The 24,819-nt window shown below is 43.7% G+C and overlaps 1 protein-coding gene and 1 pseudogene across 3 annotated transcripts in view; both read right to left on the bottom strand.

Moving 5' to 3' along the window:
* Window positions 1–2,431: 2,431 nt before the first annotated feature.
* On the bottom strand, window positions 2,432–2,540 carry LOC141416716 (small nucleolar RNA SNORA27; annotated as a pseudogene).
* Window positions 2,541–7,990: 5,450 nt separating this feature from the next.
* LOC109695038 (natural cytotoxicity triggering receptor 3 ligand 1-like) overlaps window positions 7,991–24,819 on the bottom strand; it is a 30,573-nt gene continuing 13,744 nt past the window's right edge. Inside the window, exons 1-6 of one of the 3 annotated variants that reach the window (XM_074042490.1) lie at window positions 22,133–24,080; window positions 17,004–17,348; window positions 14,842–15,168; window positions 12,870–13,196; window positions 11,461–11,554; window positions 7,991–9,856 (exon numbers count right to left, since the gene is read on the bottom strand). In XM_074042490.1, the coding sequence (XP_073898591.1) occupies window positions 9,814–9,856; window positions 11,461–11,554; window positions 12,870–13,196; window positions 14,842–15,168; window positions 17,004–17,348; window positions 22,133–22,226 (1,230 nt within the window). In that variant the 5' untranslated portion in view covers window positions 22,227–24,080 and the 3' untranslated portion in view covers window positions 7,991–9,813. Of the gene's footprint in view, window positions 9,857–11,460; window positions 11,555–12,869; window positions 13,197–14,841; window positions 15,169–17,003; window positions 17,349–22,132; window positions 24,093–24,819 lie in introns of those variants that run through there. The other 2 variants (XM_074042499.1, XM_074042502.1) reach the window with 2 other exon arrangements.

Below are 24,819 nucleotides of genomic sequence, written 5' to 3'. Positions count from 1 at the left end.
ACTTCGCACCTCCAGCCCGTTTTTATCCTTGTTATCTTGGAGATGGAGTCCTTTGAATTATGTGCTAAAGCTGGTATCAAACCATGATTCTCCTGATCTCAGCCTCCCAAGTAGCTGGGATTACAGGCATGAGCCACCAGTACCTGGCTCACATATTGCATTCAAGTAAAAGGCAGTGTCCCTGAATCTAGACTACATACAGTTAATATGCAAATTGTATTTATTTGTTTGTTTGCCTCCTTTGATGGTATTGAGATTTAAACTTAGGATCCTGCACTGGCTGAGCATGTTTTCTACCACTTGAGCCATGCCACCAGTCCTTTTTTACTTTTTTGTGAGGAGTGGATTAGGAGAAGCCTATGAGAACTTGTCATAAGCACCGCTGTGCCCAGTGATATACAGGCTGAGTGTGACATGGCCCAGCCGCAGAAGAGAAGGAGAGGCAAAATGCAGCACAGTTGCTTTTTCTAAGTTGTTTACATTCAGAGAGGTAGCAACTGGCAGGTTTCTCTTGTTACAATGTCACACTGCTCTCCCAGAACTACTGCTCCACCTCCTTGTTTACCTCTGGGTATAAAAGACTGGCTGGAGAGGAATTGTTGGGATTGGATTGATGGATTTGGTTTGGCTGGCTGCAAGCTGCTTGTGAGGCCTCCACTGACACTGCTGCAGCTGGCTGTTTTTGTGTCTCCACCAGAGCAGCTTTCTCTACCTAGAACTGTATACATGGGCTTTAGAAAAGTTACACTAAGGAAAGCTAAAGAGAGAACATGGGACAGTGGAAGTCTGAAGACCAAGAATTTAAGAGAGATTAAAGAAAACATGGGACAATGCAAGTGTAAGGAGAGACTTTAAAGAACAGAAAAGAAGAAAGATTTTAGAAGTAAGGTTTTAAAGAATAAGAGAAAAGAAGCAAAGTAAAAGAAGAGAATAAAACAGAAAAGGAGAAACAAGGCGGTTGTGTGTCTCCATCTGAGGGCCCAGCACACCTGGCCTCAACTTTACGCATGTCTGTCTTCTGTCATTTGTCCTTTCTACATCTCCGGTTGCCCAGGCTAGGTTTAGTAGTAACAGAGCTCATGAGAAAGCTCACGAGACTTTTTGCTGTTTTTCACTTAGAGTAGGATCTTACATTTTTGCCCAGTTCTGGAGAATGTACTTAGCTAAAGCCTCCCACGTAGCTGGGATCACAGGCATGAACCACCACACCAAGATTATTGATTGGATGAGATCTCCCTAACTTTTTACTGGGGCTGGCCCTGAACCATATCCCACTGATTTCTGCCTCTAGAGTAGCTGGGATTATAAGTATGAGAGACCATGCCAGCCTAATATGCATATTTTAATGTTATATCTTGAAAGATTAATTAAGTATCAGCATAATAGCAAAACCCTTTTTTATTATCTTGAAACTACCAAATATCCTAGGTATTAGCTAAAGTCTACTATGGTGCCCTCATCAAAGGTCTAAGTAGAATTGCTACAAAGAATTATCCTAAAATTTTTATGAAGGAGGCTATTGGAGTGGCTCAAATGGTAGAGTGCATGCCTAGCAAGCATGAGACCCTGAGTTCAAACTCCAGTACTGCCAAAAATAGAAAAGATTTAAAATTATATGAAGGAATTCTTCAATGCTCCAATGAATCCTCTGTGTAACAATAAAAATCTAATTCAGGTAAATTCATTTATATTATGATTTATCCTTAAAGATACATCAATTGTTACTTGAAAAATGTTAAGACAAAATACAAAATGAAATGATGAAATGATTCTGGATTATTTCAACTGTATCCTGTTAAATGGTCACATGGGTTCATGTTGGAAATCAGTGTTCTCACTTAAGATAGAATATACAGTATGGAAGGGTGGAAGACAAGAAAGAATTCTGTGCAGATGGATGGGAATTAGCTCTCTCTGTGGGAACTCAGGATTTCTAAACATGTACAGACAACGTGGATATGCACATGTATGTATATATGTGCATGCGCAAACATACACATAACTCTGTCTGATAGAAGTACCAAGAAGAAAACACACTCCGGTAGGAGAATACCTACTGCTGCCTTTGAGCTGCAATATCATTCCCCACTAAGAAGAGCCAGGGCTCCTCAGAGACATGGAAATTCCAGGGCTACAGACCAGGTGAGTACAAGATAAACCTGGAACATACTGTTACACCAGCAGGTAATGACAGAGCAATTTAGTCCAGCCAAGTCTTCACTGCATTCTTAGTAGTTTTACTTATGAAGAAGAGTTTTTTTAAATACTTAGTTGTAAATAATTTGGCCAGATAGTGACATGTATGAAAAGATGCTTACTCTTACTTAAAGTAAGAAAAATATATATTTAAAACTACACTATACCATCTAACAGAATTGCAAAACTCAGAATTACTGCTTGTGGATACCTATATTTTTTCCTTTTTTAAAAAATTTGTTTCTTCTGACAGGTTATGATACACTGTATGCCTGAATCTTAATTTTGCCCACTTGAATGACAAATAAAGTCATAAGTCCAATTGGCAAAGTGAAAGAGGGTTGCAGGTGAGTAATATGTATTGAAACAACCTTTATGAAGTAGGAATATCTATCAAAATTACAAATCTATACATCATTGTTATAACAAAAGTAATAGTAACATTTATTAGGAAAGGAATTTAGTACAACAGGATAATAGTGGGGAGTAATGAGGATGAAAAACAAGAGAAATATTTCCTGCTCTCCATGCAGGATATGGGAGTAAAGACTCTCACATATATTTTTTGATTTACCAATTTCACTGTAGGGAAAGAATCCAACGGATGAGGTTGTATGGCTTATCTAGTGATTTTGTACATTTGTCTTGTCAATGTCAATAGGCACAGCTTCAAGAGCAGTAAGTAGACATGAAACCCAGAGAAAGCAATATTGTAGTAGAATGGTCCTCCACTTCATCTGAAATAAAGGAGTACGTGAAGTCCTAAAAAGATGTCTTAAAACTATATGCACATGTTCCTAATGTCACTTCAATAATATATTCAATGTCAAGAGGTTTCCTACACTAAAAAATAACTTATAATTTGCCAAAAATGCTTACTGTAAATCACTAAAGACAAACCAGGGAAGAAAGTTTTCTCAGACAAAATTAAAAAGACAAGACATAAAATTACAAAGTTCGGACTGCTCATATGAGAAAATATTTGGTTGATTAGAAACACATCCAATAATGATGGAAAAGAAGAACCTAATTCAAAAAGATGGCCCAAGATTAGAAAACAGGAAAAAAAAATCTATATATTTAATCAATTAAAATACTACTAAGCTCAAGATATTTCTGTATATAATTAATTTCAACCTAATTTTGAAAATAAACTACACTGTCGGTATGAGTCGATATAAACAGATAATAACTAACTACAAATGACCCTGTTAAATTATTTTGTTGTACCAATAGTTACTTGTTAAATATCTTTTGGTCATAAGTTTTCAAATAAGGAGGCTAGCAGAGTGGCTCAAGTAGTAGAGTACCTGCCTCACAAGTGTTAGGCCCTGAGTTCAAACCCCAGTAGCACCAAAAATAATCAGTTTTCAAATAAATAGGTCAATAAAACATTAACTCTCATATAATGGGGTTGAAACAAAGGAACAGCAGCTACTGCTAGTCTCTTAACATTGTTCAAATTTTATCCAATTTCTATTCCAAAAAGATTTCATAGCTCCAGAAGGTCAACAACAAGAGCTAGAATGAGAAACAAATCTTATATTCAATTGATTTCATACCCGTATATATACACTTATGTTAGGGTTCAAGTCCAGAACGACGCTGAGCACATGCTTGACATGCATAGGGCCCTGGGTTTCATCCACAGCACACACACAAAGACAATTTGGCCTGGCCATCAATCTGGAATATGTGCCCTTTAACTCAGCGACTCACAAACCTAACTGGCCATGGAACTTTGCTGTTGGATTCTCTAGGGTAGCATGTTATTACTCACAGATCACAATTTGTCAAGTATACCTAACTTCATTCTCACCACAATCCTAGGTGGAACACAGGGCAGTGGTTCATTTTACAAATGAAGAAATTCATAATTAAACCGATTCCCTTAGGAACATCGTGTCATCATTAAGAAAGCCACCAAAAATTTTAGTTCTACTTCCATATCAATTTCCAGCATCTTTATACTGAGATGAACCTCCCATGTCACAAAATTCACCCATTTAAAGTACAGGAATTATCAATCCGTGAAGTTGCTGCTCAAAGCTTAGTTCCCTGCACCAAACAGTGTTTTCCAAGGTGTAGTTCCGACTACAGCATCACATCACCTGGGAAACGCAAAAACTAAAAACGAAAAAATAAAAATAAATAAACCACAAAAACTTTGGCTCTTATCTGCCAGTTTACCAGTACCACATCTTCTGTATGTTTTGGTTAACAGGTTTACACCTTCGAGAAGGTCAGAGAGAGAGAGATAGAGGGAAGAAAATTGCTGGCTTACTTGAAGAATAAAGAGTGTTAACCTTGGTTTCTCCAGCATGTAGGGGAGAGAGGGAAACAAAGGGGTAAAAAGTCACTTGAGTAACAAGCAGAGTAAACTGGCCAGCATGTATGATAGCTATACCAAGTTTTTCCTTCTGTAGTCCTGGTTACAATGTGAGGAAAGAAAGCCTACTTTGCTTATACTGAACCTAGCTTGGCTATGGTTAAGAGGGGAGGGAAGACATATGGATGACTTTGGAAAGTAGACAGGAATTCTGCACATCAAAGTCATGTCGTCTGCAAACTGTGGAAGGTCAGAAGAACCTGGGGGTTTGACACACAGTGTGGTCTTTCAGGGTCAGAAAAGCTAGCACCTAAGTGTGTGAACAGACATGTGCTGTGATTTGTCTGAAGGCAAAGGAAGTTGGAGAGTTAGACTGGACAGAGCATAAGAAGAGGTTTTCAGCAAAGGAAGGAGCCCTTCAAAACCAACTCACAACAACCATTTATTAAATTCTCCCTGGCATGATCTGGTATAAAGGATTCAGAGGTGAATACAGTGCAGTCATTAGCCTTTGAAATCTCACTTAGACAAGTGCTATTGTGATGAAGAACGCTTTTCTTAAAACAATTTTCTGGTGCCGGGGGTGTGGCTAAAGTGGTAGAGGCCAGAGGTGCAAGGCCCTGAGTTCAACCTCCAGAACTTCCAAAATAACATTTTATAACATACAACAAAATGAATTGTTAGAAAAATAAAATCAAAATCTATAAAATATAACCCTCTTATTTTTATTACAAGATTCAGACAAAAAACTACTATTGAGTTGCTATAAAAATTTCTAGTCTCATAAAAATCTCCATTTCAGTGTTGGCCACCTCACTGCTGATGACAGCGAAGACCAGCTCCAGTCACACACCTTACTTTTAGAAACACAGGGCTAGACAAATGCAAATGTAGAGTCGTTCTATAAAACAAACGGCCTATACGCAAAAGATGCCTGTGTGATGAAAGGCAGACGAAGGAGCTATTCCAAGGTAAAGGAATATCCTTGGAGTCCCATCCAGAATAACCTTCTACAGCTCACCATCTTAAGTGACTGGTGGCAGCCTGGACAGCAGCACTGATGGAGATCGCCACCTGCTGGTCACAGAGAATACCTACAAGAGTCCAGAAAACCAGGGCAGCTGGTCCTAGCTAGGATTTCTAAGAACTCTAAGGGATAGCCCCAGCCTTGCTGCTTAACTCAGAGAAGTGGAAAGTTCCAGGCATGAAGAGTAGCTAGACAACGCCCTTCTTACTCCCCAGTGTCAAAGGAAAGTGTGACTTAGGCAGATCAGAGCCTCCTCTCAGGTCTCATATTAAAAAATGACACTAGGCTTGGCAGCGTGAAGTGACAGCCTAAATCACCCATGTGGTCAGAGGGACGTCACTGGCACTTTCTCTGACCCAGGTGTATGGTGAACCCTTCACCTTCCCCTTCTTGTAGAGGACTGGGGTTCTTCCAGGCTACTCTGCTCCCAGTCTGAAAGTGACAATGAAGTCTTCGGAAGCACACCTGCCACCCTGTCACCAACTCACATCAATAGTGTGACATATCCCGGGTCTCCACCCGGAGTTCCACAGGTGACGGAAGTCAGGCCACTGTCTTCCTGTCCTAGAACTGTTTGCTAATCTGGAAAAACTATCCCACTGGCCACATTGGAAACCTGTCCGGGCCTGACACCTGAGGATTTGTCATCTTCAGCAGGTCCCACCGAGAGAACCATATGTGGCTCTTCGACTGGAGTTGACTTACCTGGCTTCTATAGGACCCACACTCTCCCCATAGGTGGCATCCTTCCAGCTCCACCCTTCACATGAGATGCTGCTTGACACCTTTACCTAGGGGAACATTCCTGAGTAGCTACAGTCACAGTAGTGACAGACTTCTAAGGTCACCCAGCCCCAGGTATTAGACACTTGATGCTGTAGAAGACATGCAGAGGACTTTGGGAAAGTAGACAGGAATTCTGCACATCAAATCCATGTTGTCACCAAATTGGGGCCAGTCTGAAGAACTAGAGCTCGCGAGGAGCTGGGGAAGGAAGATCAGCAAGATTAAAGTCAGAACTGGGACCAGAAGTGGCTTTTTACACTGGATTCACAGCCAGGTCAACCTTCCTCGGGCACTCTGTACTGAGGTGGCAAGGGAAACAGAGGCTTCCTGCACACTATTCTATTTTCCCTCTGGACAGGCCAACTCTGCAGTAACGTGAAGGGCAGGCTGCCTAGACTAGCCAACCTGGGTCCCAGGGCATGAACTGCTGCCTTTGCCCTGATCTTGATTCCCTCCAGGCCCTGATGCTAATGAGCAGAACACGTGATACAAGTGCACATCCTCATTATCACCATCTCTGGGAGAAGCAGCACTGCATGTGTACAGCACAGGTCAGCATCAGCCATTAGCTTTCTGCAGCTCATTCCTCAAGTTAACTCGTTTACATTGGTCACATACCTAGCTATCATGGAGGTACTAGGGGATTGAACTCAGGACCTTGTGCTTGCTAGGCAGGTGCTCTACCATTTGAGACATGCTCCCAAGTCCTTTCAGCTTCAGTTAGTTTTGAGATAGAGTCTCGCTTTATGCCTGGCCCAGGCGGGACTGCAATCCTCCTGTTTGTGCTTCCCTGTGTAGTTGGGATGACAGGCATACACCACTGTGCCCAGCCATTGGTTCAGAAGGGATCTCACAAAGTTTTTCCCAGACTGGCCTCAAACCATGATCCTCCCAAATATATTGCTGGCTTTACAGGAGTGAGCCACTGTGCCTGGCCTGGGTCTACTTTTTATTTCATTTGACCAATTCCAGCTTTTCAATAATGCCATTATTAGTGGGGAAAGAGGACAAGGGTAACAGGGAGAGAAGGAAATAGAACATGGTCCACTGGCCTCTTTGACGCTTTTTGTTCAAGTCCTGCTTGTCCTTGGTGTCCCATCCATCTTGGAAGTAGAATGAAAATCATTCCATAGTTCTGCCTCAAGAGGGACACTTAAACAGTGTGCTCTTGAGCAGACTGCCTGTCACTGGGAAAAGTCATCAGTTTTGTGCATTCTCTGTGAACTGTGGAGTCTGCTGCCTGTCTCCGTGTAAGCACTACACTATCCATCTCGAAGAAGCCACAAATGCACCATGGCCCTACAAACAGTTCTTCCCCTCACCCCGCCCCCCATTACTAAAAGATTGAAGCCAGGGTCTTGTGCGTGTTAGGAAAGTGCTCTACCACTTGAGCCATGCCCCCTCCAGCCCTTTTGTTGTTATTCTGGTTTTGAGATAGGGTCCTGCTACCTGTGCCCAAGTTGACCTCAAACTCAAGATCCTCCTGCCTCTGCCTCCTGAGTAGCTGGGACTACAAGTGTGAGGTTTCAGGCCCAGCTCCTCCTATAATTCTTCATTCTCTTCTGTGTCACTTTAGGACTTCTGGGAAGCAGCTTTCAACATGGAGTCAGAAGTATGAGAGTCACTTTATACAAAAGTCAATTTGAAATTTATCAAAGATCTTTATTAGATTTTCAAGGCCACTTTACAGAGTATTTGTTTATCACAAAAATACAAGATATGTTTAAAGGGTTCTTTTGGGAATTTTCAATATGCAACAAGTAATATTCAACAAATATGGGAAGATATGAACAAAGCTTAGTTATTCAGGATTCACTTTTCTAAAAGCATATTGACGGATATTAAATGTTATATTGGCATTTTGAGCATTGTAACACAAATATAAAAGACAAAACATCCAGTGTTAACACTGATCTCCCATGCCCGACTTGGATTTAGATGTTGAGTATTTTATATCTTATAGAAAGAAATTCCAAAGTTCTGTCAATGCTTATAAGATGTACTCTTATTCCATACCAAAATCTCACAACAATTTTGATGAGTCTGAGTGAAAGTAGCAAGCCTATGTATGATTCCTTTAAGATGAAATTCTCAAAAATACAAAACTATAGTGACAAAGAACAGATCATTGGTTACCGGGGGTTAGAAGTGAGGAAAAGGTACAATTAGAAGGATGCATGACATATTTTAAGGAATGACATAACTGTTCTCTATCCTAATTGTGGTGGTAGTTATATGACTACATACATTAAAATTTATAGAAATGTACAAACTAACTGCATGATTACTTAATAAAATGCTAAATGGTTATAGAAATATTATAAAAGGTTAGTATGAAAGTAGTTTTTTTTTTTTTAATTTTGGCAGTACTGGGGTTTAAACACAAGGCCTTGCACGTCTTAGGCACGCACTCTAACACCTGAGCTACACCTCCAGTCCTTTTTGCCTTAGTTATTTTCCGAGTAGGCTTTTGCCATTTATGCCCAGGTCTGCCTGGACTGCAATTCTCGAATAGCTAGGATGACATCTGTATGCCACCGGGCCCAGCTTTTCAAAGTTCAGATGGGGTCTCTCCATCTTTTGCCCTGGTTGGCCTTCAATTACTAGACGTCTGATCTCCACCTCCAGAGGAACAAAAGTACTTACGGCTTTTCTTAAGATTCTAAAGCCTATCAGTTTGGATCCACCTTCAAATTTTCAGACCATGAAAAATATACAAATAGGCAACAATATGTTGGAAAAAAGGATAAGTTCATTTCTAATTGAGTACAGGAGCCTCATACTTCAATACAAGTTGAAGAAATTCTATGCACCCCAAAAAGAAACACCTACCTGGCTCTGTCCTTGGCTGTGGCTATCCAGGGAGAGCAGGGATTGGCTCAAAGCCTGCAGGAGACTCTTGGGGTGCAGCTCTCTGGGTCATGTCAGCTGACTCCAGTGCTCACAGTGGGCTCTCTGGAAGGGAGCCTTAGCAGCAGACCTCCTCGCCTACCTCACTCCCCTTGATGGAGGCTCGGTTAGTTCCTGAGTTGATCAGTTAGTGATTGCTATGTAACAAGCTACCCTAAAACAGCGTCTTATAAAAATAGTATTTCTCAAACATTTGGGGATAGGCTCTATCAGCTCTGCTGGCTTTGTCACATGGAGATGGGTGGCTGTCATCTCAGTGAGGATAATGAGGCTGTGCATCCTGCATCTATCATCCTCCACATGCTATCCTGGATGTGGCCCTCATTCCTAATGTCAGAAGCACCAAAGAAAGCAAAGGGAAACACAAGAGGTCTCGTGAGGCCCAGGCTTGGACCTGACACATTCACTCCTGTCCCATTACTGACTGAAACAAGTCACGTCAAGAGACCTCCCATTTCTCAAGAGATTCTAAAGCTACATGGCAACAATAGAGAAAACCCAAGATTGAAGTGGTCTGAAAAAGATCACTGGATCCAGGCTGATTGTGAAGACTTTGGTTCCTTTTTCAGTAAGTTTCATTGCCTGATGTCCATCTGTCACGATAGCGCCTGGGTATCAGAGCCAGAGAAAAACAGTAAATATGACAACAATCACAAGTTATCACAAGAAACATTTGATAGCACTTCATATTCTGTTTTCTCATTGGCTTAGCTCCAACCAGGAGAATAAGTCCCCCCGTCCAGTTGGCCAATGTGAGATAAACAGCTCTTTTCATCACTGATCACTCCACTTCTAACACACTGGCAAAGACAAGGATTAGCTCTTGCCCAGATCTCACTTTGGCAGGCCCGAAAGTAATTGAGGACAACCCTATTATCCAGAGCCACTTAAACCAACACATTTACAATGGTCTCCTGGGCCTCTAAAGCTGTACTATTTTATTTGCTGTTTCAGCCATAATCAGTCATTTAGTTTAGAAACATGAAGGTTAGATTCATTGTTAAACCAGTAGAATCTGGTGGTAAGTTACCCAAAGATATTAGCAATTAGAGGAAGGAACTCCCCTCTTTCAGGTGTGGTTTCTGTCTGTGTAAGAACAGTGCAGCCCACACATAGTTCAAAACACTGGTCTGTACTAAGAAAGTCAGGTTCAATTCATAGCTAGATTTGTAAACAGAGGGAGGCATCACGAGTCATCTCCCCACAGTCAGAAAGAACCACATCCCAATCAAATGGGAAAAAACCACACACCATACATCACCCCAGCATCAATCTGAGAAGTCCCCCATACCACCCAGTGACTGTGATCATGACCTCTTGTACCCAAGTCCAAGACATGGCACAACTGTTTGTTTTGGAAACCCTTTGTAGTGAGCTTTCTCTCCCTCCTGGCTCTCCCTACCTAACTGGGGGTGGCTGGAGATGAAGAAAGGACAAACGATAGGAGACACACATGCATAAAGCCAGGGCCAGATGTGCGGGGTGTTCAGATGGAGATGCACAACAGCCTCGTTGCTTCTTTTCTCTTATTCATTATTCTTTAAGGCCTTACTTCTAAAATCTTTCTTTAAAACCTTGTTTCTTTTCTATTCTTTAAAGTCTCCTTCCTTAAACTCGATCTGTCCCATGTTTTCTTTAGCATAATCTCTCTTAGAGACTTGGCCCTTACTTGCAATGTCCCATGTTCTCAAAGTCTTGGTGCTCAGACTTGCAGATAAGTATCAGAAGCCGCATCTAAAATCTGCTTTAGTATAACTCAGTCCTTAGGCTTGCACTGTCCCATGTTCTCTTTAGCTTTTCTTTAGCTTAGCTTTTCTAAAGTCTATGTATAAAGTTCTTGGTGCAGAAAGCTGCTCTGGTGGAGACACAGCCAGCAGTAGCAGCAGCAGCAGCAGCCAATCAAAATCCCCCTCAAAAAACCTCCCATCAAAAAACCCACCTCCTCCTCAGCTAGTCTTTTATCTCCAGGGGAAAACAAGGAGGTGGAGCAACAGTTCTTGAGGAGGGGTATGACAGGGTAACAAGAGAAACCTGCCTTCCTACTTCTCTGAACATAAACAACTTAGGAAAAGCAGCTGTGCTGCATTTTGCCTTCTCACTCTCTTCTCTGGCTGGGGCCATGCAAAACTCAGCCTGTAGACATCTCTGAGCACAAGTGTGCTTATGTCAAGTTCTCATAGGCTTCTCATAACCCACTCCCTACAGCCCTTACCCTTTCCAAACAAAATAAAGTGGTAATAAAATCAGTCCAACGACGGGGATGGAAAGGATCCACAAGTACAACAAATACGGTGTCTTCTCAGACTCTGCAGAGAGAAAGAAAGAACATTAAGAGAAAACCTACTGGCAACAGTCAAACAAACCTGACAAATGCTGCTTGAGACTGTGTAGTTTGTGACATTCTTCCTCTGAGAGCTGGACACCACCACCCTCAGCCACATGTCACAGCATAGCCATTCTTCTCACACACATTTTCACACATCAGAGAATTTAGCACATGTCAGAAATACAGTGCAGTGCTGGGTGTGCTGGCATACACCTGTAATTCCAACACTTGGGAGGTAGAGGCCGGAGATCATGAGTTTTAGGCCATGCTGGGCTACACAGAGTTCATAGATGCTTGCTCCCCTGTTATGAGCTGATCTGTGTCTCATTAAATTTCATGTGTCCCCTCCCAAAGTTCCTAGTATCTATAAGGTGAATATAGTTGCAAATAGGTTATTTAAAGAAGTAACGATGTTAAAAAGAGGCCATTAAGGTGGAGCCTAATTTATTATAACTGGTGTCCTTATAAGAGGAGGAAATTATGACACAGACTAGAGGAAAGACCACAAGAAGACACAGAGAGGAGTGGGCCAGAGGACAGGCCTCCAAGAAGACACCAACCCTGCTGACACATTGATCTCAGACTTTAGCTTCCAGTAGTGTGAAAAAAACCCCAGCTGTTACATAAGCCACCAGTCAGTGTGGTATTTTGTCATGGCAATCCTAGCAAACTAATACACCCACCAAACTGATTTCAAAACAAGCAGATCACTTTATAATAGAGGAAAGAGATGCTCAGAGAGGTGTTTGGAGGTGGGCAGCTCATGGCACATGTCTGTAATCCCAGCACTTGGGAGGCTAGGCAGGAGCATCATGAGATGAGCCTGGGCTACACATCGAGTCCCCCCAATCCCCCCAAAAAGTGCATTTCGGGCTATAGTAATTCTTAGTAGGAATCTACCTGCCTCACATCAAGCACTTTGCTGGGCGTTTTCACACGTTATCTCTGAGGACATGGGTAGGATCCTGTCCCTAATCCTCTAGTGGCTGGCAAGCTTGTCACTTAGGCAAGCTACAAGGACCATTCAGAATCCTGAAGCTTCCATGAACTGACAAGTAGCCCTCTTTCCACCTCACTACTACTGTCACCCTCTGCACCTACCAGGCCATCTGCCCTGGTCTAGGGCCCAAGCCTGGACTGCTGATTCTGAGCCAGGCCAGACCCCAGCTTGTCCCCCTCACACATACTTCCTGTCCTTCCCCATGAGCCCCTAGCAAAGGCCCTGCACTTCATGAAAACCAAAGATTAAGGTATACACAAGCCCTCAAGTTGAAAACATGCAGGAAGATTCTCACCCCCCCTGGGCAGTGTTAAGTTGAGCTTCTGGGATGTGGGCCAGGATTTGTGCCATATCACACACTGGTAGGTGGCCCCCGTGTCTTCCACAGGAAGCTTCAACTTCAGATAGCTGGTAATGTTAAAGGTGCCATCCTCATTCTTGACAGGGCGCTCCGTGAATATGTTCTCAGAAATCTCTTGGTACTGGGCAGACTTCTGGATCCACTTCTTCCACCTTATGCTGATGTTTGGTGGATAGAATCCACTTGACTTACACACAGCATGTTTTTCTTCCTTATTGTTCACTGTGGGTTGTTCCCAAAACAATTTACTGTCTGGAGAAGCTGCCAGGGAAGAGAAGTCATAGAGTTGGTTCCAACACCCACTCCACTTTTCTACCCCCACACCTTACACTAATGGGATTCTGTGATACCTACACACCTCTACATCACTGTTACTGTAGTTAGACCACAGACAACATAGAAGTCTACTCTTTAAAGATGGAGACTCTGCCAGATGCCAGTGGCTCACCCTTATAGTCTACCACCTTGGAGGCAGAGTTCAGGAGGCTAGCCATTCAAAGCCACCCCAGGCAACTAATTCACAAGACCATATTTCAAAAAGACCCATCACAAAAAAGGGCTAGTGGTGTAGCTCAAGGTGCAGGCCCAGCTGGGGAGCCACCAATTTAACATTCCATGCTAGGGAACTAAGTGAGGGAAAGTGAGCACCTCATTAATGCTGCTGGAGTCTGTGTGGTTTGTGTCATTGTCTCTGTGAGAGCACTAAGCACCACACTCTGCCAGATGTCTCAGCATTTTCATTCTTATCATGTGTATATTCACAAGTCAGAGTGTTTTCACATGCCAGAAATACAGTGCAGTGCTGGGTGTGCTGGCATACACCTGTAATTCCAACACTTGGGAGGTAGAGGCCGGAGATCATGAGTTTTAGGCCATGCTGGGCTACACAGAGTTCATAGATGCTTGCTCCTCTGTTAAGAGCTGATCTGTGTCTCATTAAATTTCATGTGTCCCCTCCCAAAGTTCCTAGTATCTATAAAGGTGAATATATTTGCAAATAGGTTATTTAAAGAAGTAACGATGTTAAAAAGAGGCCATTAAGGTGGAGCCTAATTTATTATAACTGGTGTCCTTATAAGAGGAGGAAATTATGACACAGACACAGAGGAAAGACCACAAGAAGACACAGAGAGGAGTGGGCCAGAGGACAGACCTCCAAGAAGACACCAACCCTGCTGACACATTGATCTCAGACTTTAGCTTCCAGTAGTGTGAAAAAAACCCCAGCTGTTACGTAAGCCACCAGTCAGTGTGGCATTTTGTCATGGCAATCCTAGCAAACTAATACACCCACCAAACTGATTTCAAAACAAGCAGATCACTTTATAATAGAGGAAAGAGATGCTCAGAGAGGTGTTTGGAGGTGGGCAGCTCATGGCACATGTCTGTAATCCCAGCACTTGGGAGGCTAGGCAGGAGCATCATGAGATGAGCCTGGGCTACACATCGAGTCTCTCCAATCCCCCCAAAAAGTGCATTTTGGGCTATAGTAATTCTTACAAGGAACCTACCTGCCTCACATCAAGCACTTTGCTGGGCGTTTTCACACGTTATCTCTGAGGACATGGGTAGGATCCTGTCCCTAATCCTCTAGTGGCTGGCAAGCTTGTCACTTAGGCAAGCTACAAGGACCATTCAGAATCCTGAAGCTTCCATGAACTGACAAGTAGCCCTCTTTCCACCTCACTACTACTGTCACCCTCTGCACCTACCAGGCCATCTGCCCTGGTCTAGGGCCCAAGCCTGGACTGCTGATTCTGACCCAGGCCAGACCCCAGCTTGTCCCCGTCACACATACTTCCTGTCCTTCCCCATGAGCCCCTAGCAAAGGCCCTGCACTTCATGAAAACCAAAGATTAAGGTATACACAAGCCCTCAAGTTGAAAACATGCAGGAAGATTCTCACCCCCCCTGGGCAGTGTTAAGTTGAGCTTCTGGGAGGTGGGCCAGGATTTGTGCCATATCACACACTGGTAGGTGGCCCCCGTGTCTTCCACAGGAAGCTTCAACTTCAGATAGCTGGTAATGTTAAAGGTGCCATCCTCATTCTTGACAGGGCGCTCCGTGAATATGTTCTCAGAAATCTCTTGGTACTGGGCAGACTTCTGGATCCACTTCTTCCACCTTATGCTGATGTTTGGTGGATAGAATCCACTTGACTTACACACAGCATGTTTTTCTTCCTTATTGTTCACTGTGGGTTGTTCCCAAAACAATTTACTGTCTGGAGAAGCTGCCAGGGAAGAGAAGTCATAGAGTTGGTTCCAACACCCACTCCACTTTTCTACCCCCACACCTTACACTAATGGGATTCTGTGATACCTACACACCTCTACATCACTGTTACTGTAGTTAGACCACAGACAACATAGAAGTCTACTCTTTAAAGATGGAGACTCTGCCAGATGCCAGTGGCTCACCCTTATAGTCTACCACCTTGGAGGCAGAGTTCAGGAGGCTAGCCATTCAAAGCCACCCCAGGCAACTAATTCACAAGACCATATTTCAAAAAGACCCATCACAAAAAAGGGCTAGTGGTGTAGCTCAAGGTGCAGGCCCAGCTGGGGAGCCACCAATTTAACATTCCATGCTAGGGAACTAAGTGAGGGAAAGTGAGCACCTCATTAATGCTGCTGGAGTCTGTGTGGTTTGTGTCATTGTCTCTGTGAGAGCACTAAGCACCACACTCTGCCAGATGTCTCAGCATTTTCATTCTTATCATGTGTATATTCACAAGTCAGAGTGTTTTCACATGCCAGAAATACAGTGCAGTGCTGGGTGTGCTGGCATACACCTGTAATTCCAACACTTGAGAGGAAGAGGCTGGAGATCATGAGTTTTAGGCCATGCTGGGCTACACAGAGTTCATAGATGCTTGCTCCTCTGTTAAGAGCTGATCTGTGTCTCATTAAATTTCATGTGTCCCCTCCCAAAGTTCCTAGTATCTATAAAGGTGAATATATTTGCAAATAGGTTATTTAAAGAAGTAACGATGTTAAAAAGAGGCCATTAAGGTGGAGCCTAATTTATTATAACTGGTGTCCTTATAAGAGGAGGAAATTATGACACAGACACAGACGAAAGACCATGAGAAGACACAGAGAGGAGTGGGCCAGAGGACAGACCTCCAAGAAGACACCAACCCTGCTGACACATTGATCTCAGACTTTAGCTTCCAGTAGTGTGAAAAAAACCCCAGCTGTTATGTAAGCCACCAGTCAGTGTGGTATTTTGTCATGGCAATCCTAGCAAACTAATACACCCACCAAACTGATTTCAAAACAAGCAGATCACTTTATAATAGAGGAAAGAGATGCTCAGAGAGGTGTTTGGAGGTGGGCAGCTCATGGCACATGTCTGTAATCCCAGCACTTGGGAGGCTAGGCAGGAGCATCATGAGATGAGCCTGGGCTACACATCGAGTCCCCCCAATCCCCCCAAAAAGTGCATTTTGGGCTATAGTAATTCTTAGTAGGAATCTACCTGCCTCACATCAAGCACTTTGCTGGGTGTTTTCACACGTTATCTCATCATGAGGAAGATATGAGTTATCGCTTCATTTTCTCCATGAGAAATCTGGGTCCAAACATACTAAATGAATGGCCCAGTCAGTCAGTTTAGAAGTTTCAAAACTGGAATAGGATTCTGATCTGTGAAAAGCCACAGCTCACACATCTCTCCTTTCCCAGCTACCTTTCAGAAATACCTCTTCAGTGCAGACAGTCCACACAATGACAGAGGTATATAATTACCACGGCTGTGACTTACTGAGCACTTACACTGGACTGAGTGCTACACTAAGCTTTTCACCTCCATTCTCCATAGAATTCCCTACAGTTCTCTTAGGTCGACAATCTTACCTTTATTTGAGGAAAGGACATTGAAGTCCAGAGTGACTAGTAACTTGCTCCAGGTTGTCCAACTGTTTATAGAAGCCCAGGACTTCAGCCCACATCTGTCCCACTCCTGGAACCACGCTCTAACCCTCTGCTCCACTCGGCCCAGCCACAGCTCCACAGCCAAGTCCCAGTTCCATGGGAGCTGCGGGCTCTGCCCTCAGGCACTCACCTATAACTTCTAGCCAGACCCTGCCCTCCGCCTTCTGTGGGGTGACCACCACCACGCATCGGTATTCTCCCGCTTCCCTCAGCTGGATGGCAGGCAGCTGTAGTGAGGCATCACCCCTCTTCAGCCTCCATAGAGACACAGTGGCTCCAGGTCGGATTGCCTCTTGGTGATCTCCGATAAACTCAAACACTTTCTCCAGATCAGATGTCTGATTCTTCCAAAACCATCTGATACCCATAGTCCTGATGTCCAAGTTTGGAGCTCCAGGCACTTTGCAGATGATGGTGATATTTTTATTGAGGGATACCGTCTGCCTCCTCCCAGCCATCTCTACTTCCAGACCACCTGTGGTGATAAGAGAAGTCAGTCATGAGAGACCCTTGGTACTCTCAAACACTACCATGTAATAAGCATTTTTGGGGGTGGGTGGGAGAAGACTCAGTAGAGAGGCTTTTAGTTCATGGCTCCTTGTTCAGCCACATAAGATCCCTCAATTTCGTTCTTCTTTTCCAATTGTTTTTTTTTTTGGGGGGGGGGTGGTTATGGGTCCCATGTAATGCCATATGCCTTATAGAATCACTGCACCAATTTCTACAGAAAACTCAGCTGAGATTCTGATAGGAACTGCACCGAATCTGAAGAACAATTGGGGAGTACTGCCATCTTAAGGATGCTAAAGTTTTCAATCCATGAGCATGTTTTGGGGATGTGCTATGGACTGAATGTTTGTGTCCTCCAAAACCTTATGTGTGGAAGCCTAATCCCCAGTGTGACAGTGTGGTAAGTAGGAAATTTGGGAGGTGATTAGGTCATAATGGTGGAGCCTTTGGACTGGCACTAATGGCCTTATAAGACAGGAGAGAGAAATCTCTCCCTCACTCTGCCATGTGAAGACACTGCAAGAAGGTATCTTTCTGCAAACCAGAAGTGGGACCCTCACTAGAAACTGAATCAGCAACTAGCTTCATCTTAGACTTCCCAACCTCTACAATGATAAGAAATACATTTCTTTTTTGTATAATTTTATTAGCATAGAATAGTCGTACAGTGGGATACACTGTAACATTATGATTACAATTTATCTTAGATGGATTTACCCTCTCCATTATTCTAACTTTTACCCTTCTCAGAACAATTTCAACAGGTTTCAATCTTCTGTTTTCATATATGGATGTAAAACACACCCACCATATTCACCCTCATTCCCCCTTTCCTTGTGCCCCCCCCCTCCCACAGGTACTCACCCCTTAAATCTATTTTTCCCTCCTGCCCTCCATTTTTTTTAATTAAGTCTATATTGATAATTGAAGGGGGTTTCGCTTCAAGTCCATATATATCATACTTTTATCAAATTAACCCCTCCCCTCCATTATTTTCTCATTCTCTATCACCATGTTCCCCTAATATCCAACAGTTTACTGTATGGTACATTATATATGTTCCTATATAGATGGGTGGGAATGTAAATTAGTGCCACCACTATGGAAAGAAATACGGAAACCCCTCAAAAAGCTAAAGATACAACTACTGTAGGATTTTGCAAAACCACTCCTAGGTGTATATCCAAAAGAATGTGCTCCAGCATATGACAGAGCCACTTGCACACCCGTGTTTACTGCAGCACTATTCACAACAGCCAAGCTTTGGAAGCAGCCCAGATGCCCCACAACGGATGAGCGCATGAAAATGTGCTATATACACCCATGTTTATTGTGGCACTATTCACAATAGCTAAGTTATGGAAACAGCCAAGATGCCCCACCACTGATGAATGGATTAAGAAAATGTGGTATCTATACACAATGGAATTTTATGCAGCCATGAAGAAGAACGAAATGTTATCATTCGCTGGTAAATGGATGGAATTGGAGAACATCATTCTGATGAGGTTAGTCTGGCCCAAAAGACCAAAAATCGTATGTTCTCCCTCATATGTGGACATTAGATCAAGGGCAAACACAACAAGGGGATTGGACTTTGAGCACATGATAAAAGCTAGAGCTCACAAGGGCGGGGTGAGGATAGGTAAGACACCTAAAAAATTAGCTAGCATTTGTTACCCTTAACGCAGAGAAACTAAAGCAGATACCTTAAAAGCAACTGAGGCCAATAGGAGAAGGGGACCAGGAACTAGAGAAAAGGTTAGATCAAAAAGAATTAACCTAGAAGGTAACACACACGCACAGGAAATTAATGTGAGTCAACTCCCTGTATAGCTATCCTTATCTCAACCAGCAAAAACCCTTCTTCCTTTCTATTATTGCTTATACTCTCTCTACAACAAAATTAGAAATAAGGGCAAAATAGTTTCTGCTGGGTATTGAGGGGATGGGGGGAGAGGGAGGGGGCGGAGTGGGTGGTAAGAGAGGGGTGGTGGCAGGGGGGAGAAATGACCCAAGCCTTGTATGCACATATGAATAATAAAAGAAAAAAAAAAGAAAATATGGTATATAAACACAATGGAGTTTTATTCAGCCACAAAGAAGATGAAGCTATGTTGATTGCAGGTAAGTGGATGGAAATGAAAATTTCATGTTAAGCGAGGTAAGATGGGCTCAAAAAAATCAAAAGTCAAAAGTTTTCTCTCATATACGGAAGCTAGACCTATAAATTAAATGCATATATAGATAAATATATGATCATATATATCTATATACATGTACAGTGAGTAGAAACAAAATTGTGTTACTGAGTCTTTCTGCAGGGACAAAGAAAGGGGAAGAGAGAAAGAAAGAAATTCCTGTTGGAGTACTGCAACCTACAGCATTCGTTATGGCAGCTGAACAGAAGTAAGACAAGATATTTTTCCATTCAATGATTTAGAGCTTCTTTATTTTATTTTATTCTTTTTATTTGTGCAGTTCGGGGCTTGAACTCACGGCCTACACCTTTTTTGTGAAGGGTTTTGTCAAGGTAGGCTCTGGTGAACTATTTGCCCAGGGCATTACAATGGCTATAAGCTCACTTAAAAATAGGATTGGGTCCAGTATCTATTTTATGGGGTTTGATCTCCCAGCTTCATGCTTGCTAGGTAGGAACTCTTCCACTTGAGCCATTCTGCCAGTCCTCCCTGGCCCAGTCCTGGGGATTGAACTCAGGATCTCAAGCATGTGGAGCAAGCTCCTACACCATGAGGCACACCACCAGCCTCCACTATACTCTTAATTTCCTCATATATTTTATTAATTCATTTATGTATTTTATTCCCCTTGATGCTTTTATAAAAGAAATTTGTCCTAATTTTATTTTCACATTTCTCACTGTAAACGTATAGAAGTACTATTTATCCTTTTTTTTTTTTTTTCTTGTTTAGTGGTACTGAGGGTTGTACTCCGGGCCTCACCAAGGCAGGCGGTGTACTACTTGAGTCACACCCCCGCCCTTTTCCCTGATTGTTTTTTGAGAGAGGCTCTCGCTTTATGCCTGGGCAGACCTGGACAGTGATCCTCCTATTTGTGCTTCCTCAAAGCTCAGGATGACAGGGGCATGCACCACCTGGCCATGGGTTGAGATGGGGTGGCAAACTCCCCATCTCCACCTTCTGAGTAGAGAGGATTGCAGGCTTGAAGCACCACACAGCTACTTACTCTTTTCATTCGCATTTTATTCTGAGGGGTTTAACGTCTTCTGAGGGGTTTAACGTCTACACCTGAGCCTTCTGAGGGGTTTAACGTCTACACCTTTCTTCTCTTTTAAACTGCCTTCTGACTGAAAGTTTGGCTCAAGCATTAGAGCACTTCTTTGCAACTGCAAAGTCCTGAGTTCAAACCCCAGTCCTTCCAAAAATTTTTTAAAAAGATAAAACTGTGTCATCTCTCATTGTCTAGAACCAGTCAGAGGCAGCTGCGGCTAGTTCAACCCCAACTGAGAACAAGACTCCAGACCTTTGTGACAAGGAGGAGCAGCTGAAATGGCTGACTACCTGAAGGTACAATTGTCCCAGTTGTGCATCGCCAAAGTGACAGGTGGCACAGCATCCCAGCTCTCACCCTCATTATCCAAACTCAGAAAGAAAACCTCAGGAAATTCTACAGGGACAAGAAGTACAAGCCGCCGACCTGCAGCCCTAGAAGACAGGAGCCATACGCTGCTGGTTCAGCAAGCAGGAGAAGCTGAAGACCAAGATTCACAGCAGAAGGAGCCAGAGTGCCCTCTGCGCAAGCACAGGGTCAAGGCCTGGGCCGCCCCATGCGATGAAACGAAACTGGAAAAAAAAAACAACTGTCTCGTTTTGTTGGTACGCACGTACGCAGGTGCGCAGGTATGCATGGCACACACGTGGCATTCGTTCTTTTCTTGGCACTGTGTTTCCAAGGTCCTTCCACACTGCTGTGCTTACAGCTAGTCCATCATTTGACGCAGCTGCCCTGGTGTCTGGTGAGCATCCAGGGTTTGCTCAACTACATCCCCTCCAACTGCCTCCACTGCACCCTACCTTCCTGCACCCCACCCACACCCCCACCCCACCTCATCTCCACTCCCACCCCCACCTCCCCACCCCCACATCTTCCCCACCTCATCCCAGACGCCCCACTCCAACCCGCCTCACCCCCACCTCACGCCCACTTCGGAGCCTGTTTTGGCCAGTCTAGTAAGTGAGATCTCATTGTCGCTTTAATTTCTTTTCCACTTAGTTTTAAATCTCCTTAGATGTGTTTAGGCCTTAAATTTTCCCACTTGAAGATCAGACAGAACGCGCACATCCGGAGTCCCAAAGACAGTAAAGGAGCTTTCAAAGTGACCTTAAGCCATCCCTCCGGCCTCGGTAAAGACCCTGTAAGGCCAGGCGCCCCGCGGACACGCGGGAGGAGAACTTCTCCAACTTCGCCATTTCCACTCTTCCCTTGGTTTTCCCACTGCCTCCAACACCTAGCGCAACTCAACTAGGCGCCAACACCGGTGCACCCGGCGCGCACCCCGAGCGCAAAACCAAAGACATGTGGAGCCTTCCATGAGAGTCTGCGGACCCCATAAATGAATCTGCATTTTCCTATCACAGCTCCGAATCGGGCCGCTGTACTGTGGCCCCGGGGCGGCCATCATTAAGGCGTGACTCCAGAGGAGCAGACCGGCGACTGCCAGAGCCACAGCAGCGCTCCCTTCCTTTCCCATCCCCACCTAGGTCCTACCTGCGGCTGCCAGGGCGAGCCACAGCGCCAGGAGCAGCCGCGCCAGCGCCATCGCCATCGCCCAGGACATGCCCAGCGCGCTCCACGGGGCCATCGCCAAGGGGTCCGTCCCGCTCAGCCAGGCTCAGGCCACCCGCTCCCCGCAGCACAGGGTGATGCAAGAACTGCGCTTGCGACACGGACTTGGGCCCTGGCAGTAGGTGGTCCCTAATACCGCACTTGAACTTCTAGAACTTCTGATCACTTCAACTCTAGGAAGTTATCTGGAGTGACGTTTTCACTGAGGAGGAAACGCGGGGAGGGACTCATGGACCGGATTGGCGACACCCATAAGTACTAGCTGGTGGAACTGGTGTTTAAACTCAAGGCTTTCGGCTTAAAAGCAAGTGTTCCCTTGCTTCAGCCACATCTCCAGTTCATTTTTGCTGTGGGTATTTTGGAGATCTAGTCTCAAGAACTACTTGCCAGTGGAGCCAAGTAGTTGGCTCCAATTCATTTTATTTTGGAAAGGGATTTCGAAAACTACTTGCCTGGGCTGGACTTGAACTTAATCCTCCCCACCTCAGCCCCAAGTAGCTAGGATTACAGGTTACACCTCAGGCATAGGGCACATTACTTTTTACATCAAAATAAAACTCTTTCTTTTGGCAGTAGTGGGGTTTAGATTCAGGGACTCACACTTGCTAGGCAGGAGCTCTACCACTTGAGCCACCCTAACAGCCCTCAAAACTTATGTCTCTTCAATGAAAAGCCCAAATATATCTCCAGGATGCTTCAGTTATTCTGTGACTATTAATTTCCCATCCTTTACTAACCAAAATGTGATCTGTGAGCTGAACCCCGTAGTTCAGAACCACTGTAAATGTGTGGTACATCATACCCTGGAATCAAGGGTCACACGTGTCTCATTGATCCTGGTTCATTTTTCCCTCCCATCACTAATGTGTAATGTAACTGCTGTGGCCCTGGACAAGAGGTCAACCTAGAGGAGACTGACCTAGTGGTGTTAGGTAGTAACTGCTTTGATTGGCAACTGTATTAATGCATCATCCAGTGGTATTGACTGTCAGGTGCTGGGCCTGGGCAAGCACCTGGTACTCTGGGGACTGAGGCGAGACCCTGCCCTGAAAATCCTACTTCATGTCAGACACCTGCTGTCGAGGGGACGCCAGTTCATGATGGAGGTCTCTTCGGCCTCGGCCAGGGGGATTGCCTCAGGGACAGAGAAACTCACAGAACCCCGCAGTCCACTGATAATCTCAACAAGGGCACACTGCTCCAGGCACTGGGTACATTAATGTCCTCACCCCCGGGGCCCTACACACAGGGGAGGGGTGAAGATGTAACAGGGCCTATGATTTAGGATTCCTCCTGGAAACACCATGCTGGGTATCAAAATGGCTCACCTCATGCCAGAAGATTCTCTCACCTTCCGGGAGAAAGGCTGACTGCATGTGTGATCTCCTGCTTCGGTTGCATCCTTTCTCTAAGTTATAACACTGCTATGGACAGGGCAGAGACACTTTAGGAATTTCTGTCTCCCCAGTTGTGGCCAAAACCATAAATAAATTTCTTTTTACCATTCTCTCTACATATATTGCGTCACTGTCTCTATATGTGGGCAAGCAACCAGAGCCATAGCCAGGCTTTACAGATGGGGAGCATTGGTCACAGTGTCAGTATTTAGGTACGTGGGTTCTTGATGTTCTTGTTTTGTGCTTTGGCTTTTGAAAATTTACTCATTAGAACTCAGGGAGTGACCCAAGCGTGCAAGCAGGAGTCCCTAGTTCAAACACCAGTGCCGCCAAAATAAAGACATAATAAATAAATAAATAAAGATTTACTTATTGAGGGCATGTGCAAGATATACATTATCAGACTCAAAATAGAGGTTAAAAAGAAAGGTCATCTTCTTAAGATAGTACTTCCTTTATACTAGGAAATGTGCTAGGAAAAGCAAAATATTTTGTTTCCTGTGTTGAGGTTACTTACCAAGTATATAGTGTACATTTGACTGCTTTACTATAATGATTTCTTTGCTAACAAAGAAAAACCTATTTTTAGAAAAATGCTCAGTAAAATTAACAAGTAGTCTTTATTTGCATGATTCTATCTAACAATAACTGTGTCCCTTTGTGAACTAGTCTAAAGTAAATTTCACTGAAATTATTACATGGGCAACACATTCAGAGGTTCTCAGGAATAAGAAACAACTTAAATGGTCACCAATGTAACTACACCATATAGTTGTATGCAAAAAAAAAAAAAATGATGCTACAAATCCCAATTCCTGTCCCTCCCTGCCTCACACACACACACAAATCAATACTTTGTAACCAAGTCTAAACTGAGAATGTTTCACCTGCCTTTAGCAAATAGTTCACTCACAGGGATTACCAAATTTATTAAGTCCTCCCAGGGTTTTACCATATAACATTTATTATTTTATTTACTTATTTATTCTTTGCCTTACTGCAGTTTGAACTCAGGGCTTCCTGTTTGGTAGACAGACACTCTACACCTTGAATCACACCTCCAGCACTGAATTTTCTTCTTCAGCTCTGCACTGCCTCAAGAAGTTACCTATTTGTAAAGGGGCCCAATTGGCCTAAACAATCAAATACTATGTCACTTGTATTTAATACAGATAAGGTAAGATATGTAAATAAACATTGTCTTATTAAAAT

Source organism: Castor canadensis, chromosome 1 (genome assembly GCF_047511655.1).
Source record: "Castor canadensis chromosome 1, mCasCan1.hap1v2, whole genome shotgun sequence".
NCBI classification, from domain to species: domain Eukaryota; kingdom Metazoa; phylum Chordata; class Mammalia; order Rodentia; family Castoridae; genus Castor; species Castor canadensis.
This window is presented reverse-complemented; position numbering and strand designations above follow the sequence as displayed.